At 45.0% G+C, this 14,549-nt stretch overlaps 1 protein-coding gene across 7 annotated transcripts in view; it reads right to left on the bottom strand.

The window, feature by feature from the left end:
- Prox1 (prospero homeobox 1) overlaps positions 1-14,549 on the bottom strand; it is a 51,781-nt gene that overhangs the window by 35,992 nt on the left and 1,240 nt on the right. For 4 of the 7 annotated variants that reach the window (XM_048439456.3, XM_087906035.1, XM_048439464.3 and 1 more), the window contains one exon: positions 6,165-7,956. In XM_048439456.3, coding sequence (XP_048295413.2) covers positions 6,165-7,889 — 1,725 coding nt within the window. In that variant the 5' untranslated portion in view covers positions 7,890-7,956. Of the gene's footprint in view, positions 1-6,164; positions 7,957-8,471; positions 8,668-13,076; positions 13,353-14,549 lie in introns of those variants that run through there. The other 3 variants (XM_048439457.3, XM_087906036.1, XM_048439461.3) reach the window with 3 other exon arrangements.

Genomic DNA, 14,549 nt, shown 5'->3' with positions numbered 1-14,549 from the left:
AATGACACAGTAGTCGGGGGCTAACAAATCAATACATGTGGGTTAGTGGATCAATAAGTAGCCACTTACCCCAAATAAGAAGGCCTATTTATCTAGAAACATCGTCACCTTTTAGATCTGTAAACAGCGGCAAGGAAAACAGTTCCCAGGAGAATGGGAGGCTAACCATAACAATCCAGGCTGCCTGATTCTCTCTCAGATTCTTGGCACTCCTCAGCAGGCTCTGAGCTGGGATGGCTCTGGTCACATCTGCGCCGCAGCCTGGCCCTGCCATTTCCTCAGCAAATTAATGGCTTTATAATTTATCAGAGATGAAGATGCACGTGGAGAAAATCAATGTGGTCCCCCACAAGGTCAATTAAGGGTCCTTCCTAGAGGTTCCTCTAAGGACTCTCTCTTAAAAGAGAGTGGGGAACAAATAAAGGTGGAAAACAGAAAAGCAAGTGTGTGTGTGTGTGTGTGTGTGTGTGTGTGTGTGTGTGTGTGTCCCACACATGGGAAGCTACCCGGTAAAAATCTCACACCTTAGGAAGAAAGGTCAGGTAAACAGACATTTGGGAAAGAGAACAGGTTCCCAGTGACCTCCATTAGGAATGGCACTATGAGTTGCAGGAATAGTGGGGAACCAGAAAGGATCTAGAGATGTACAATCAAATTAATATTGATAAGCTCTTGGCTACTCCTGACCAGACACTCAGCCGTGAATGTGTTCTGGGGACATCCTCCTTTATATCCTATGTTGTTAAAGGAAAAAAAAAAAAGAGAAAATAAGATTGACGTTTTTTAAATAGAGAAGTTAACTATAGTGGTTCTCTCTCTCTCTCTCTCTCTCTCTCTCTCTCTCTCTCTCTCTGTGTGTGTGTGTGTGTGTGTGTGTGTGTGTGTGTGTGTTTAACTGAGAATAAACACCGAAGAAAGAAATTTTGATTTTTCTATGTGGAAGCCAAAGCAGCTTAACTGGAGTTGTGTTTTTGTTTAAGGCCCTTAATGATCACAAAGACGGCAATTTATGGCTGACATACTTGTTGTGCCAAGGAAAAGCTGAAAGGTCCCGCAGTAACCTCCATTAGACTGATGGAGACAACGAAAGGAGCCGGGCACTTCAGGACCATCTGCCCAAACGGATAAGTGAAATCTCAGTCGCAAGCTGCTCCCAGCCTCACGATAAGAGTTTTCAAACGAGCCCCAACTCGGGTGAATATCTCCGATCTGGGCTCTAATCTTTTCTCTCTTAGGGCCCTGCCTATGATTCTAAGTCCCAAATCTTGTAGATTTGGTCTCATACAAAAGACAAACTGTTTGGCCATGTGTCTAAGAAAGGCAGAGAGCTGCCCAAATACCCTGGGGCTTTCCATGCATCTAAATTTTGCTAGGATATTTTAGCTTTTTGTATTAAAAAAAATCCATTCCCTTTTTAAATCAGAATTTAGAGACTCTTTATTTAATGAAAAAAATTAAAACATTATTTTGATCCAGATTACTCAAGTTTTTGTTTCAAGATGTTTCTGGTTGGTAATACCTGGCACCATCTGCCCAAAGAGAAACAGACCCTGTCTCTGTCCCTTGCGATCCTTGTGTAATTAAGATAAAATTCTCATAAAATATATGTTTCTAATAAACTATTAAAAATAGCTAATGAAACATTTAAAAGCCAGCAGTTAGATAATCCTTTTTTTTTCCTCCTCAGAATCAATCTGAACTGACCAATTGGTTAATTTCCCTTTTAAGTGCTTGCGCTGAAAGCAACTGCTCTTCCAAGAAGGCACTGGCAGTTTCCTGGATACTTACACACGCACAATGACTCACGATGGAATAGATTCAGTAAACATACAGCTGTACTGAACACGAGCTAAGCTCCATTCAAGGCCAGGAAAGAAAATGAGCACAAATAAATATTAAGGAGGTGAAGGGGTGGGGGAGGGGAGGGGTGCAAACAAGCGCTGTCCCGGCAGCTCGCGCGGCTCCCCTCCATTCTCTGAGCCTCAGCTTTGTGAAGACAGATGACATCCAATTCTATGTGCAATGCAAAACAGACAATAACTGCAGAAACTTGAGACGGCTGCCAGGTGTAAAAAAAAAAGGAAAAAGAAAAAAAAGAAAAGATGATAAATCCATAAATTAATGAAAGACATCTGCTTGGCATATAAAGGCTCAGGGAAGGAGCGGGGTACAGCTGGACCTGAGAGTCCAAACAACCTGAGATTCTCAATGCGGTTTGTTTACCAAGCACAATATAACCTTACCTAAACAGCAGCCGTAGGAACAGCTCAGGCAGCAAAAAGGCAAATGCAAGAAGAATAGGCCCTGAAGGCTACAGGAAGAAAAAAAATTCCCCTAGTTGAACTCTGGGTTTTAAGCTGCGGTTCCACACAGGGAAGAGGGTTTTCCCATTTTCTAAACACTTTGAAACGGGAAGAAGTTTCCTTCTCTGATTTGTTCTGGGACTTCCCTGAGAAAATTCAACGGATGGAAAAGAGCTAAGCTCTCCTTTAGCGACAGTAATAGAGCAGGCTGCCACTCTCCTGGGAGTCTGACGTCAGAGAGCTGGGTAGGGGGTAGGGTTTTTTTGTTTGTTTGTTTGTTTGTTTTAACGACTTCGTTTTTTTTTTTTTTTTCCTGGAGATGGTTAGGTGCCTATGGTCATTCAGGATTTCATCTATGTGTTAAATTCTGAGGGCCTCCAAAGCTTCTAAAAATGTCGAAGATCACACTCACATGTATATTCCCAGCATGAGGGGTGCTGAGGCAGGAGAATTGCTGTGACCTCAAGGCTAGCCTAGGCTACATAGTGAGACTTTTTCTCTCAACAAACCAAAAGGAAGAACAACAACAAAACAACCATCATTTTAAACTGGTGTTTCATGTTGGACTTCAGTTTGTCTCGTGAAACGGTTTTCCCTTCTCAACCCCAAATATTCCCAGGACATTCTTTATTCTTTGCACATGTCAAGCCTTCTCAGAGAACGGGCTGAGGACCTCCAGCCGCATATCTCTTAATGGTTCATCTGACAACCTCGTGCTTGAGCTCGGTGGATGCAAATGTGAAAGGCACACACAAGGCTATTTTTCTTGAGATGCAAAGAAGATGAGAGACAAGGAGCGTCACAAAGAGAGACAATTGGCTAGCGATTCTTCGGGAATTTGACTATAACTTAATATTTGATTAAACGGATCCATTTGCAAAGACAGTGAACACACTGTTTTATACCCAAGACACAAGCTCTTGGACCAGGTGTCCTGAAGTTCCAGTGGACACGAACACGACCGCAACTTCCTTCCTTCTAGGGGGACTACAAGGCCGTGAGCCTTTCAAACACAGATGACAGACATGTTCCACGGAGCCTGGAGCCATGCAAGAACCTGGTAGTCAGCACCAGTCTTTATCATGGCCACTGCATTGAGAAACAGGAAGGCCCTTTGGAGTAAGAAAGGCGTGTTCTTGAAGGGGGAGATTACGTAGCCCTGGAGTGATTGTTCACGGGGCAGGTTCTTCGCCTAGCATGGAAAAGACCCTGGGTGCAATCCCTAGCAGGCTGAGGGTCTAAAAATAAAAGTTATTCACGACAGTTTAAAGAACTCTAAAAGCACAGTAATGATTGGCGTGTACCCTCCCAACACACTTCTACTCGCTCCATCGCCACCTTCCCCCTAGGGCCGTGTAGTCTAAAAACTGAAGTTAAACATTCCTTGCTGCCATTCCTCAAGATTTTATTAATCAAAGCTTGAGATCCCCCCCCCAAACCCTGTCTAAAAGAGAACAGACAAAATGGTCCGTAGAGCAGACGTCTCAGGCAGGTGAACCATGCCTATGTGGGAAGAGGATTTTCCTGCCGTGGCTTGTCTGTCCTTTCTTCTGACACCCAGACCTAGTGACAAGCTGGCCGGTCACAGGTACAAGGGGTAGAGGAGAGTGGAAACCCAGAGGTTAGAAGGCCAAAGTGTGGGAAACAGAATGGCTAATTAGAGCAAGAGGCCCAAGGCCGTGGAGCCTGGAGGAAGGAAGCAGCTCCAGATACAGAAACCTGGATTTCGGGCCAACATGGGGGTCTCCTGCCACCACTGTTCGGAGGGGGCTCTATGCAGCAGGAGACAGGAAGAGTCTCTCTCTGCACAAGGGACTCCTTTTTGTTCGAATCCTCAAAAATCCTCAGGGGGTTTAGAGAGAAGGACGGCATAGTGAGCTTAGTGGACACTCAAAGCAAACCAACACCTTTTCTCTCCCTGGAAAACAAGCTCACAAAGAACGGGGGCATACCTACAGCTGTCCACCATGAGTCCAGGTCCAGACTCGGAAACTGCTGTCATCAGTGAGACTTTTCTGTGGACACCCAGGACTTTACAACCCAACTTAACTGGCCACCAAGATGACAGTGTGTTACTGGGAGGGGGGCACAGCTACTTTACTATGTGATTTAAAATACAGTTCTCTGAGGTGCGAGGAGTCTAGCCTTAGACATAAATCGGTCTAACAGGACCACATTCTTGGGTAGATTGGCAACTGCTCAAATGTTCCTACCTTCTTCCCTTCCCTTCTTCCTGCCCAGCAGCTCTGCTTCAGTCGCTCTGAGCAAAATGCACTGCCAGCTGGGGGTACGGGGCACAAGTGCGGGGCTCAACTTTTGGTGCACTGAATGCCAGCTTTTGGGAAACTGCGACTGGCCTGTTTGGAAAACTGCAAACAAGCTCGGATCTAAGACCTTGGTGTCTTTGTCTTTGCCTGAGACGTTCTTGTCTTCATCAGGGTGGGAAGAGATTCTTGGGCTCAGTGGCCCAAGAGGTCTCATGCTTGTGGCTTCGGCTCACTTTACCAGTGGCTGCCCTGGAGGAATGAGAGCATCCTTCTATCATTCTGGGGACTTGGGACTTTGGTGCGGCCTCTGGAGTGAGCTCTGCTGCTAAAATGTCAACCTCTGTTGTCAAGATTATTGCTGAAAATCCTCAAATTAGTAACAGCCAACTTAATTGATAAATTTTATATCTTCTGCTAATTTATTATACAAGAGGCATGTCTCTACCTGCCCCCAAATGTTACTATCCCCCTGCCCAAGACAACCACAAAATTGAAAAAAAAAATATTGAAAGGACTGATTGACAGAAGAAAAAAAAGTTATGGATTAAAAATCATTGGCGTACAGGACAGATCTGCTAAAAATATAATTGACATCTCTACCTAAGAGTTAGGGTCAGCATGGAGAAGCTCCACGAGAGGGGCCATTTTTAGATAGCCGAGTTTTGGATTTAACTGTGTTCTCTCGTTTTCCAAAATAATTTGCTTTGTGTATGTCAGGACAAAAGATTTCTGTGTTTGGCTGAGCAGAGGTCACTCATGCGTACAAGCAGCTGCCCCAGACCACAGAACAGACCTTGGTGATACAGAGAGGCTAACGCTGTCGGAATACATCAGTACCTGCCCATTTCCTTTGAAAACGTTTCAAAATTAAAGACAGAATGCAAGCCCTCCTCACAACCATCACTGTCCCACAGCCTCGGCAGTGGTGTCCTGGCCTTCCTGAGATCTAGTCACACCTCTGCAGCCACGGTGGCCTCCAGAGCAGGTGGCAGTGAGGATTCTGGATGGAATCACAGGCCTGAAAACTGGCTTGTCTCCTCATCTCTGTCCTGAAACTTACCATCTTTATAAAATTCAGGATTTACAAGGTGTCGTACGCCTCCCCAACTCCATCTGCTCTCCAGAAAGGAGACAAGAATGCCACAAGGAAGGAAGGCAGAGGAGAGCACTGCTGGAGGACGGCCTTAGAGACAGTTCCTAGGGGCAATTACGCACTTGTCAAAGTTGCAGGGATGCTGGAGTTAGTTTTTAAGTTTCTCTGCAATCAGAAACACCCAGTGTATGGATCCCACAAGCCTATTATGTTGAGTATTAGGAAAGACTACATTCTTAAGAAGGTACTGGCTGTGCATTACTGTGCATACCTGTCATCTGAACACCTCAGGAAACCCAGGCCAGCCAGGGCTACAAGAGTCAAACCCTGCCTCAAAGTCCCCAAACCCAAACAAAACCAAACCCCACAGAACATGCCAAAAACCATACTGACATAGGTCACCCTAGACATCCTGTGTAGTGTGGGCAGCTACGCTTGTGAGGAGTACCTCCTTTGGGCTTTTGGTTATGTTTGTTCTCGAGGAGAAAGATAAAAGGATATTGCGCCTCCCGAATAAGGTGAGATGTCGGACATATCTTGAAGATCGCCACACTCAGACTTTATGAGTGACAAAGACAGTCCTTCTGCGGTGCTGGGTGGGTGTGCTGGTGAACAGGGGTGGTGGCTCAGATGGTGGGACGACATCTTGGTCCTCAGACTCGTCGTGTCCCTAGTCAAGTCTAAGGACTCGGGAGAGGCTCTGTCTTTTCCCGAGAAGGAGCCAGAGGGAGCACCTAGTGGACTCTGAAATGGGTAGGCCATCAAGGGCAGGGGAAAGGGATGGCGGAAGCTAGGGGTGGTGAAGCCAGCGGTGGCAGAGAGAGGTGACTGGTGCAGGGGCTGGTGGTGGCCACCGGTGGTTGGGCCGGAGGCGGATTGCTCGGATGAGTTTTTGCGGACCACCAGGGGAAGTGCTTCTGTCTGGTCTGTGGAACTGGGCATCTGCACATTGCCAAAGGTGTCCAGGGGGTTCGGAATGATGACGTCACCAAAGCATTGCAGGCGCTGGTTGGCCGTATGGAAATTGTGGTTTTCCCCATTGACTGCGAATCTGGCCTGGGGGATCTGGAGAGGTGGGAAGACCTGAGGAACCTGGCGAGAGGGTTTGGCTGAGAAGACTTTGACCACCGTGTCCACGACCTGTGACATGGCCGTATTCAGCTCCTGTTTTAACGTCTCTGCCAGATGCTTGCCTTCTGGCTGCAAGGAGTTTGGCCCGTGGTCTCTTTCTTTGTTGCTGCCTTCTCGCTTGGGCTTGTTCTCAGCCATCTCCTGCTCCCTGATTAGGGCTCGAGCCCTGTCAATGAACTGCCCCGGGTCCAACTCACACATCTCATTGTCTGAGCGCCCCACCGAGTCCTGGGCCCGTGCATCCAGGATCTCCGATCGCATGCTGTCTTCAGACAGGTCGCCATCTTCATCATTTTCAGAGTCGGTGCTGTCATAGACCTGGTAGAACTTCTCCTGCAGCTGGCGCAGCTGCTTCTGCATGTCTTCCAGCTGCTGTTTCAGCTGTCGGCGCTCCTCTCGCTTCTGTTCTTTTCGGGCTGAAACCAGCTGCTGGAAACTCTGTTGCTGCTGCTGGGGCAGCTTCTGCTTGCGTTTGTTTTCTCTGTAACTTTCTCGGGGACTAACAGACTGCGGGGCCATCTCTCTTTCATTTTCATTGCCCCTTAATGCCACACTGGGGGAATGGCTCATACCCCGGATGATATTCTCAACCCGGGCGCGCTTTGCTCTCAGGTGCTCATCGCATAAGCGATCCACATCAAACTGGCTCATAGTAGGCCTGCCAAAAGGGGAAAGACACTCTGGGGGGCTGTCTCTGGAAGAGTTGCTGCATATATCCTCCTGATGTACTTCGGAGCCTGTGCTGGAGAGACCGCTGGCTTGGAAACTGGGCTCGGTGCCACCGTTTTTGTTCATGTTATTTTTCAACAGCTGGGAAATTATAGTTGCTCCTGGAAAAGGCATCATGGCATCTTCATACGAGTTTGCCCTCTTCAGCAGCTTGCGGAGTACGTTCGACTTTTCCCCATCTGCGTGTTGCACCACAGAATATTCAACATCCTGCTCTGAGCCTTGGGGATTCATGGCACTGAAAAATGTTGCCCTTGCCTTAGCAAAAAATGCAGATGCTGTCCCTACCGTCCTTTTCACTCCGATGTCAACCCTTCTCCTCTTGGTTTGCCGGCTTAAGAGGGCTGTGCTGTCATGGTCAGGCATCACTGGACAGTTATTGTGCCATCTTCAAAAGCTCGTCAGCTGGGCACAGCTCAAGAATCCCGGGACCCTGGCCAACAGAACAAAAGGACTGATGAATCATTTTCTTTAAATTTCTCCAAATTTCCTGACCTCAATCCTGAATCCAATGCAAAATGCATAGGCTCTGGGATTTATGGCACATCACAATTATTGCAATTTATCATGAACTCCGCTTGAAATGAAACATTTTAAAATATTTCTGCTCCACTGGTTTAAGATGGATTAAGATTAAAAAAAAAAAAAGCAAAAACTGCTTAAGCACCAGTAATATGATTCTCTTTCACAAATGCCTAAAATGATACTGTTTATCTTCGGAAGAAATGGCAGATTATAAGAACACAGCCTCTGACGAGCAATTGATTAAATTTGGGGGCATTAAGATTCTTATTCTAAAAGAAGAGGGGCATGGGTTACACTTAAGAAACAGGGCTAAATTTTGAGGCCGTGCAGAATTTGGATAAAGATCTGATCTGGAAAGCACTGTGGTTTTCATGTTACTGAAGGAAGGGAAGACTTGGATAGATGCAGATATTTAGCACACACCTTTATTACTGAATTTAAAAATCACTCTTGTCATATGTGCAATGGGACGAAGGCAGCAACCAGTACCTTCCAGGCATTCCTGGCCTCTTAAGCACTGAGATAAAGGCAGATCCTCATTGTTCAGTGCCGCTTACTTCACACAGTGATGGGTTTGGGTCAGGGAATTCACAGGAGAAAATAGTATCTGTTGCTGCGTCTACACATAACAGAGAGATGTTTGGAAATGGTCGCAGTATTCTTTTCAGTGACTATAATTGTTAGAAAGTTAAGATTCGCTGTCGCCACATTTTGGGAGCCAATATGTATAACCCTGCACTACTTGACCAGGCAAGAACACACACATCTTTAGTACCAATTTTGTTCTGGTAAGATCTGCCAAAACAGTACTTCAAATGACTAAGAAACTCTTAAACACACACCATTTGTAAATCTTGATGCTTACACCAAGGAAAGGAGAGGGAGGGGGAGAGCTAAACAGAAAAAGCAACTGGAGAAACATATAAAAGAAATAAAATATCAATCAAATATATGAGAAAGGAAAATGACTTCTTTGTACAGGAGCTAGCATTGTTTTAGGGGCAAGGTATAAAAAGAAAACATCCTTGCTTACATTTTATCAAAGGCCCTGGATACATTGTGTCACTTAGTAACTAGCTCCAGATTTTATATGCATGCACAAGACAGCACTTCTTTTTGTTTACAATTAACGTTTTATGAAGAAAATGAAAATACTGCCTTCATGCCGGGTTTATCTGATATTGAACTTCGAATTTGCTTAACAGACCACATCTTCACAATAACAGGGTGCATTGCCAAAGGCAGCGTGTGGAGTGCTTGGAATCTCTCCCATCTCTTTCGGTTCACCTGTAAAAACATCTACGTGCTCCCTAGGAGTGCATCTGTGGCTAGTTTTAAAGAATGGCTACCCATGCAAATAGGCATCATTTCAGCATGAAATAATCTGTAAAAATCAAGAAAATGCTCCATGCTTACATGGCAACAATATGTTCTTTCTTTTTTTTTTTTTAATGACAAATATTTCACCATGCTGTGTTTGCTCTTGGTGTTTTTCTCTGAAGACAAAATGTTTTTAGAAGAGCCTGCTTCAGGGTATCCTGAGGCAAGGTGGTGGCTCTTTCTCGAGCTTTCTGTATGTCTGAGGGTAAAACACTTCAAGGCAAAATATCCTAAATTGAGGTTGGAGGTTGGGATCTCAATGACTTTAATACTGTGTTTGAAATTAAGTTCAGAATAAGAAAGACTCCTCGCCCACTAATAACACAGCTGATCTGGGTATGACAAAACCCAGCAACACATATTTTGCTGACAGCACATTGAGCCTGACAGGTAAAATAGGTGAGGCTGTCAGGTGAGAGCAAGAACAGGAAACAGGGACAATTTCTGAGTCACAGAAACACTTGGATATCGGTGGTTACAAGGAAGATTCTTTTGTACATATAGTAGCTTTCTAAAATCAGGGCTCTTTGCCATCTAAGATTTCTATGTCGTTTGTATGTGTGTGCAAACCTCTTTTCTCTCTTCGATATCGCCTGCAACGCACATGGACCTCCAGTGAAGACCGAAGAAGCTCCTTGCTGTCTCTTCTCCCCCTGTTCACCTTGCTACTCAGATTGGCCTTCCCTCCCACCCATTTTGGATTCTGAAGAACACCTCCGGCTCAGAGGCTCCCAAAGGACACGCCAGTGTGTGTGGACTAGCACAAGGTCACCCAGGCATCCTTCCTCTCCCAGCTGCCATTCACCTCTGTGTCAACTGCACTTCCTCTCATGTAGCCTAGGTATCAACAGCTGCATCCCTGCCTCATGCCAGAGCCAAGAGGAGGGTGGGCTCTTCTCAGGTAGGACGGGGCTACTCCTTTATCTTCAGCGGAGAATAAATATTAATTAAACATGTGCACTAGGCCCATTGAGATTCAATAACCTGTAACTCCCTCCAAATTCACCAAGCTAAATTGATTTTTTTTAAAAAAATGTGAATTGGGTATCATTTAAAAATTAAATAATGATTTATTTCCATTTGGGGCAAGGAGACTACAAATACCTTAGGTCTCTGTGTAAAATGTCCAACTGAGATATAAACAATAGGACAAAATAAATGGGAAAATTTATTTTATCCAGTAAGACAGGGAACTATGTTAATAGGTACACAATGATTTATTTTCCATACAGCTTAATATTTAAACAGAAATAAAAGGAGAGTCACCATACACTTCAGGGCCATAATCCAGGGGTATTATAGGCAAGATTAAAAAAATAATAGGTGGCTGACCTAGCACATGTCTAGCATATTTCACTAAACCAAATGTACAAAAATATATTTCCACATCAAAATGTACTATCAAGAGACCATGGTAAAATTAAAACCGCGAAGAACGTTTTCCAAGGGTTTCCTTCATTTCCAACCTGTAGTTCCCGGGACTTCATCAGCCACAGTGTCAACCCACTGAGGTACCCAACAACTTCACAGCTCTCAGCATGTGAGCCGAGCTGTGGTTTTCAACTCCAATTACTAGGGATTCTTACAATGTTTTCACTTTAACATTGACTTGGGGTTTAAGCAGGCAATATAAAACCTCTGGGCCAGGCCTGCTGAGAAATAAAGAAGATGGGGAAACCGTGATAACAGAACCGGGACCAGATGATTACTGCCCCAGTTCGTGTGCTTCAGAAAGCTCTCCTGAATTCATGTGGAAATCTATGTCCAAATGTTGAATTATCAGACACGTGTCATGTGCATCAGCATGCAGCCTACATGCACACTCTAACAGCACCTGTACAACAGACAGCACAACACGGCAGACGCCTCTTAAAAAAACCAGTGGGAAAACAACTTCAAGACACCAACCGAGTCAGCTCTAACTGCTCCTAATGGTGCCTCCTTGAAACTCAAAGGGCCTGCGTTCTGTTTCCCAAGGAGGAGCAACCAGAGGACATTGCTGACTTCACGCTGGAACAAATAACCTTCAGCAAAGAATTTCAAAGGAACACAACAATACAAAGCGAAGTGGCTCAGGGCTCAACTTTAATAAAACAAGTTATTTTGAGGAGGGGGTGTGCAACTTTTACTACATCTATCTGGAGCCCAGATTCTAGACAAAGAAGTGTTTCATTATGGTAATTATCCAGATAGTCCAGGCAGATCTTTCATGAGCATGGAGAGCGTGAGGCTGGCATGGCTTCCTGCTTCCGTCATTTAGATATCTGTCTAGGTTGATAAAACTGTTTGAAGAAATGGCTTGGATTTTATTTCTTTTACAAAGACATCTTTAAGGGGCCTTAATGAGGTAAGCCGGTCATATGGCTTCAAATGGAGTATCATCATCAATATTTGAAGTCATTCTGAAAATCAGCCTGAATTCAACAGGGGAAAATCAGGTTTTTTGATTCACATATACACTAAGTCACTCGCTGACCCCTCCCTGCATTTCTGCTAATTAACAACTTTTAATTTAGAGATATTTCTACATGCTACGAGGCTAAGAAAACCTATTTGGCATAAGTTAATGCTTTAAAGAATTGAGATCTTATTGATAAAAATTTTACATTTTCTTTTACAATAAAAGGTTTCAAATCATCACCATTTCATGTGCGAGTCCTCCATGCTATCTGAAATTCCATTCATTTTTCACTAGAAAAATGAACACAGAACTCTTTCTGAGACCTGTCCAAGATATTGATTTCCACTTATTTCAAAGTTACAATTCATCAAATTGGGCAAACACAAGAGTGTGAGAAACAATCCTAAAAAATGCATTCACACTTTTTCTTCTTTTTGCAGAAAAACCAAAATACTCAAAATATCCCTTGAAGCTTTGGCATGCACTAGGGTATAAGATTGGAGAAATTTCTTCTATGTTTCCCTTCCAATTTATACAAATACTGAATTTGAAACCTATAACCACGGTCAGGCATAATCTGTTTTCATACCGTATAACATCACTAGCATTTTATAATTTCTTTGAAAATTCTAACTAGTAAAAATTTTAATATTGATAGCATATAGTTGAGGCCATGCTTGAAGTGATGCCGGAAATCTGTGAGAAGGGACTTTATGGGTTTAGAACAAATGAGAAGGAGCCTGGCAACTTACAGAGTGAGCTAGCTCAGGTTGAAAGGGTGCACAGCCTGCTCGCAGAGGGAACTAGCTAGCAAGTGAGCATGTGAGAACAAAGATGTGTGTCGTGTATGCACGACTTTTTCCCACAAGGTGGTGATTAAACTAAACAGAATCCTGCATCCTGGGCACACAGAATATCAATAAGTGCCAAACATGACTAACGCCTATCAAAAATAAGGCATATGAACATAGCCATGGATGACATTTTAATTATCAAATAATCTCCAAAAGCATATAAAGAAAGTGCTAGGAGGGGAGGGGTGACTGATGTCTAAGTTAGAAGACTAAGTGACATATACCTGTCATGTTCATGGAAACAGAGATAGCCTCCAAATAACAAAACTAACCAACAAAGATTGTCTGCCATCTGATCTATCCCCATACAACTCAACTCAAGGAAGCAAACTGTTTAACCAGCAGCCTAGAAGGTCAAGTCTGGGAAGCCAGACACCCAGACACAGCACTTACACAGAACTCCCAACATCTTCCCGGGCACACAAGCAGGCTTTCTTTTTTCTCACTGCACGCAGCAGCCTGTTTCATTCGGAAACCACTCAGAAGTTCTTGCAAGAAACTCTTCATAGAACTGGCTGCCTGGGTCTTCCATCAGATCGCCAGAGCCGGGTTCCCTCTCACAGACTCAGCTTCTCCGTCTCCACCAAAGTCCTTTCTAGGACACCTGGCCCATGTCTGATACAGCGACAAGCCCAGTTCACTTCATGAGAGTATTTAACACGGGGCTTGAAAGAGTTTAAACACATACCTATTTTTTCTGGGCAGGGAGAAAGCCTACTACAAAGATAGGCTTTAGCAGTAAGTCACACTTGGGAACTGACTTCGGTATTTTGGGCAGTTACAAGCCACCCATTGCTGTCCAACACACACACACACACACACACACACACACACACACACACACACATACACAAAGGATCTCCCCCCCCCCCTCTCTGACCTGCCAGACAGGCAGAAACTGAAGGGAGGCAAAGAGAAAGTCAACTCTCTCCACCTGCTATCCTGAAGTGGGGTGTGCTTTTGGCAGACAGAAGCCTCAGCAGTCACCTGCCAACATCCTTAAGACAAACAAACAAATACTACCCCCACCTCCAAAAAGAAAAAAATCTCATGGCAGGGGCTCAGAATACAACAGCCCGATTCCCATTAGCCTGGCAATCCCATTAACCAGAACCACCATAAATTCATGAACCTCTTCAGTCCTGAAGCCTGTGGTCTGGCGCTGTACAGAAACACAGGCACCCAGGAAACTTGCACCTGCCTCTCTTGACACAACACACCTGTCCAGCCCTGCCCATGCGCATTCTGCTAACAGACTTTTGTCTGCCTGGTTTAGGAGAGGAAACGATTTTTTTTTTTAACAGAGGGGTACAAGAGGGGATGGTAAAAGAAAGGAGGGCTGGGGAGGACAGAGAACCAGACAGGAGACTGACTCTTCCAGCCTTGACTTTGAGAGGAGGCCACCCTGGGCCTGCTTTATTTTCATAAGCTTAAGGAGACAACGCAGATGTTCTCGGAAAAACATAAGTAAGCAGGTGAGTTTCCAGCCTTCCCCGAGGCAAAGGGCTCTGGGCTGCCAAGAACAGCAGCTTCACACTCCAACCAGCCTCCTCAAGACTGTCCCTCAGCCCCTCCTTCTGCTTCTGTTCTTAGTCTGCCCAGAGGACTTAACTTCCCAAGAAGCTGGGCAGGGGCGGGAGAGTCTGAGTGTGGTTCGATGCTTTCTCAGGGCCCGTCGCTCTCAGCACAGGCACTCAGTTTTAGCAGGACTGACTGACTGGCACTGTCGAGGCGACGACAACTTGCTCAGCTGGACTTTGGGTGATGTCTACCGCCCCCCTCCCCCGTCTCCTCTCCTTGTCTGTTCATGCAAGATAGCAGCTCTCCCCTGTCCTCCCGCCCTCCAAGCCATTCTTCTCAGCAACA

This window comes from Myodes glareolus, chromosome 5 (assembly GCF_982192425.1).
Source record: "Myodes glareolus chromosome 5, mMyoGla1.1, whole genome shotgun sequence".
NCBI lineage: Eukaryota > Metazoa > Chordata > Mammalia > Rodentia > Cricetidae > Myodes > Myodes glareolus.
The sequence above is the reverse complement of the archived record's forward strand: the minus strand, read 5'-3'. Positions and strand labels throughout refer to the sequence as shown.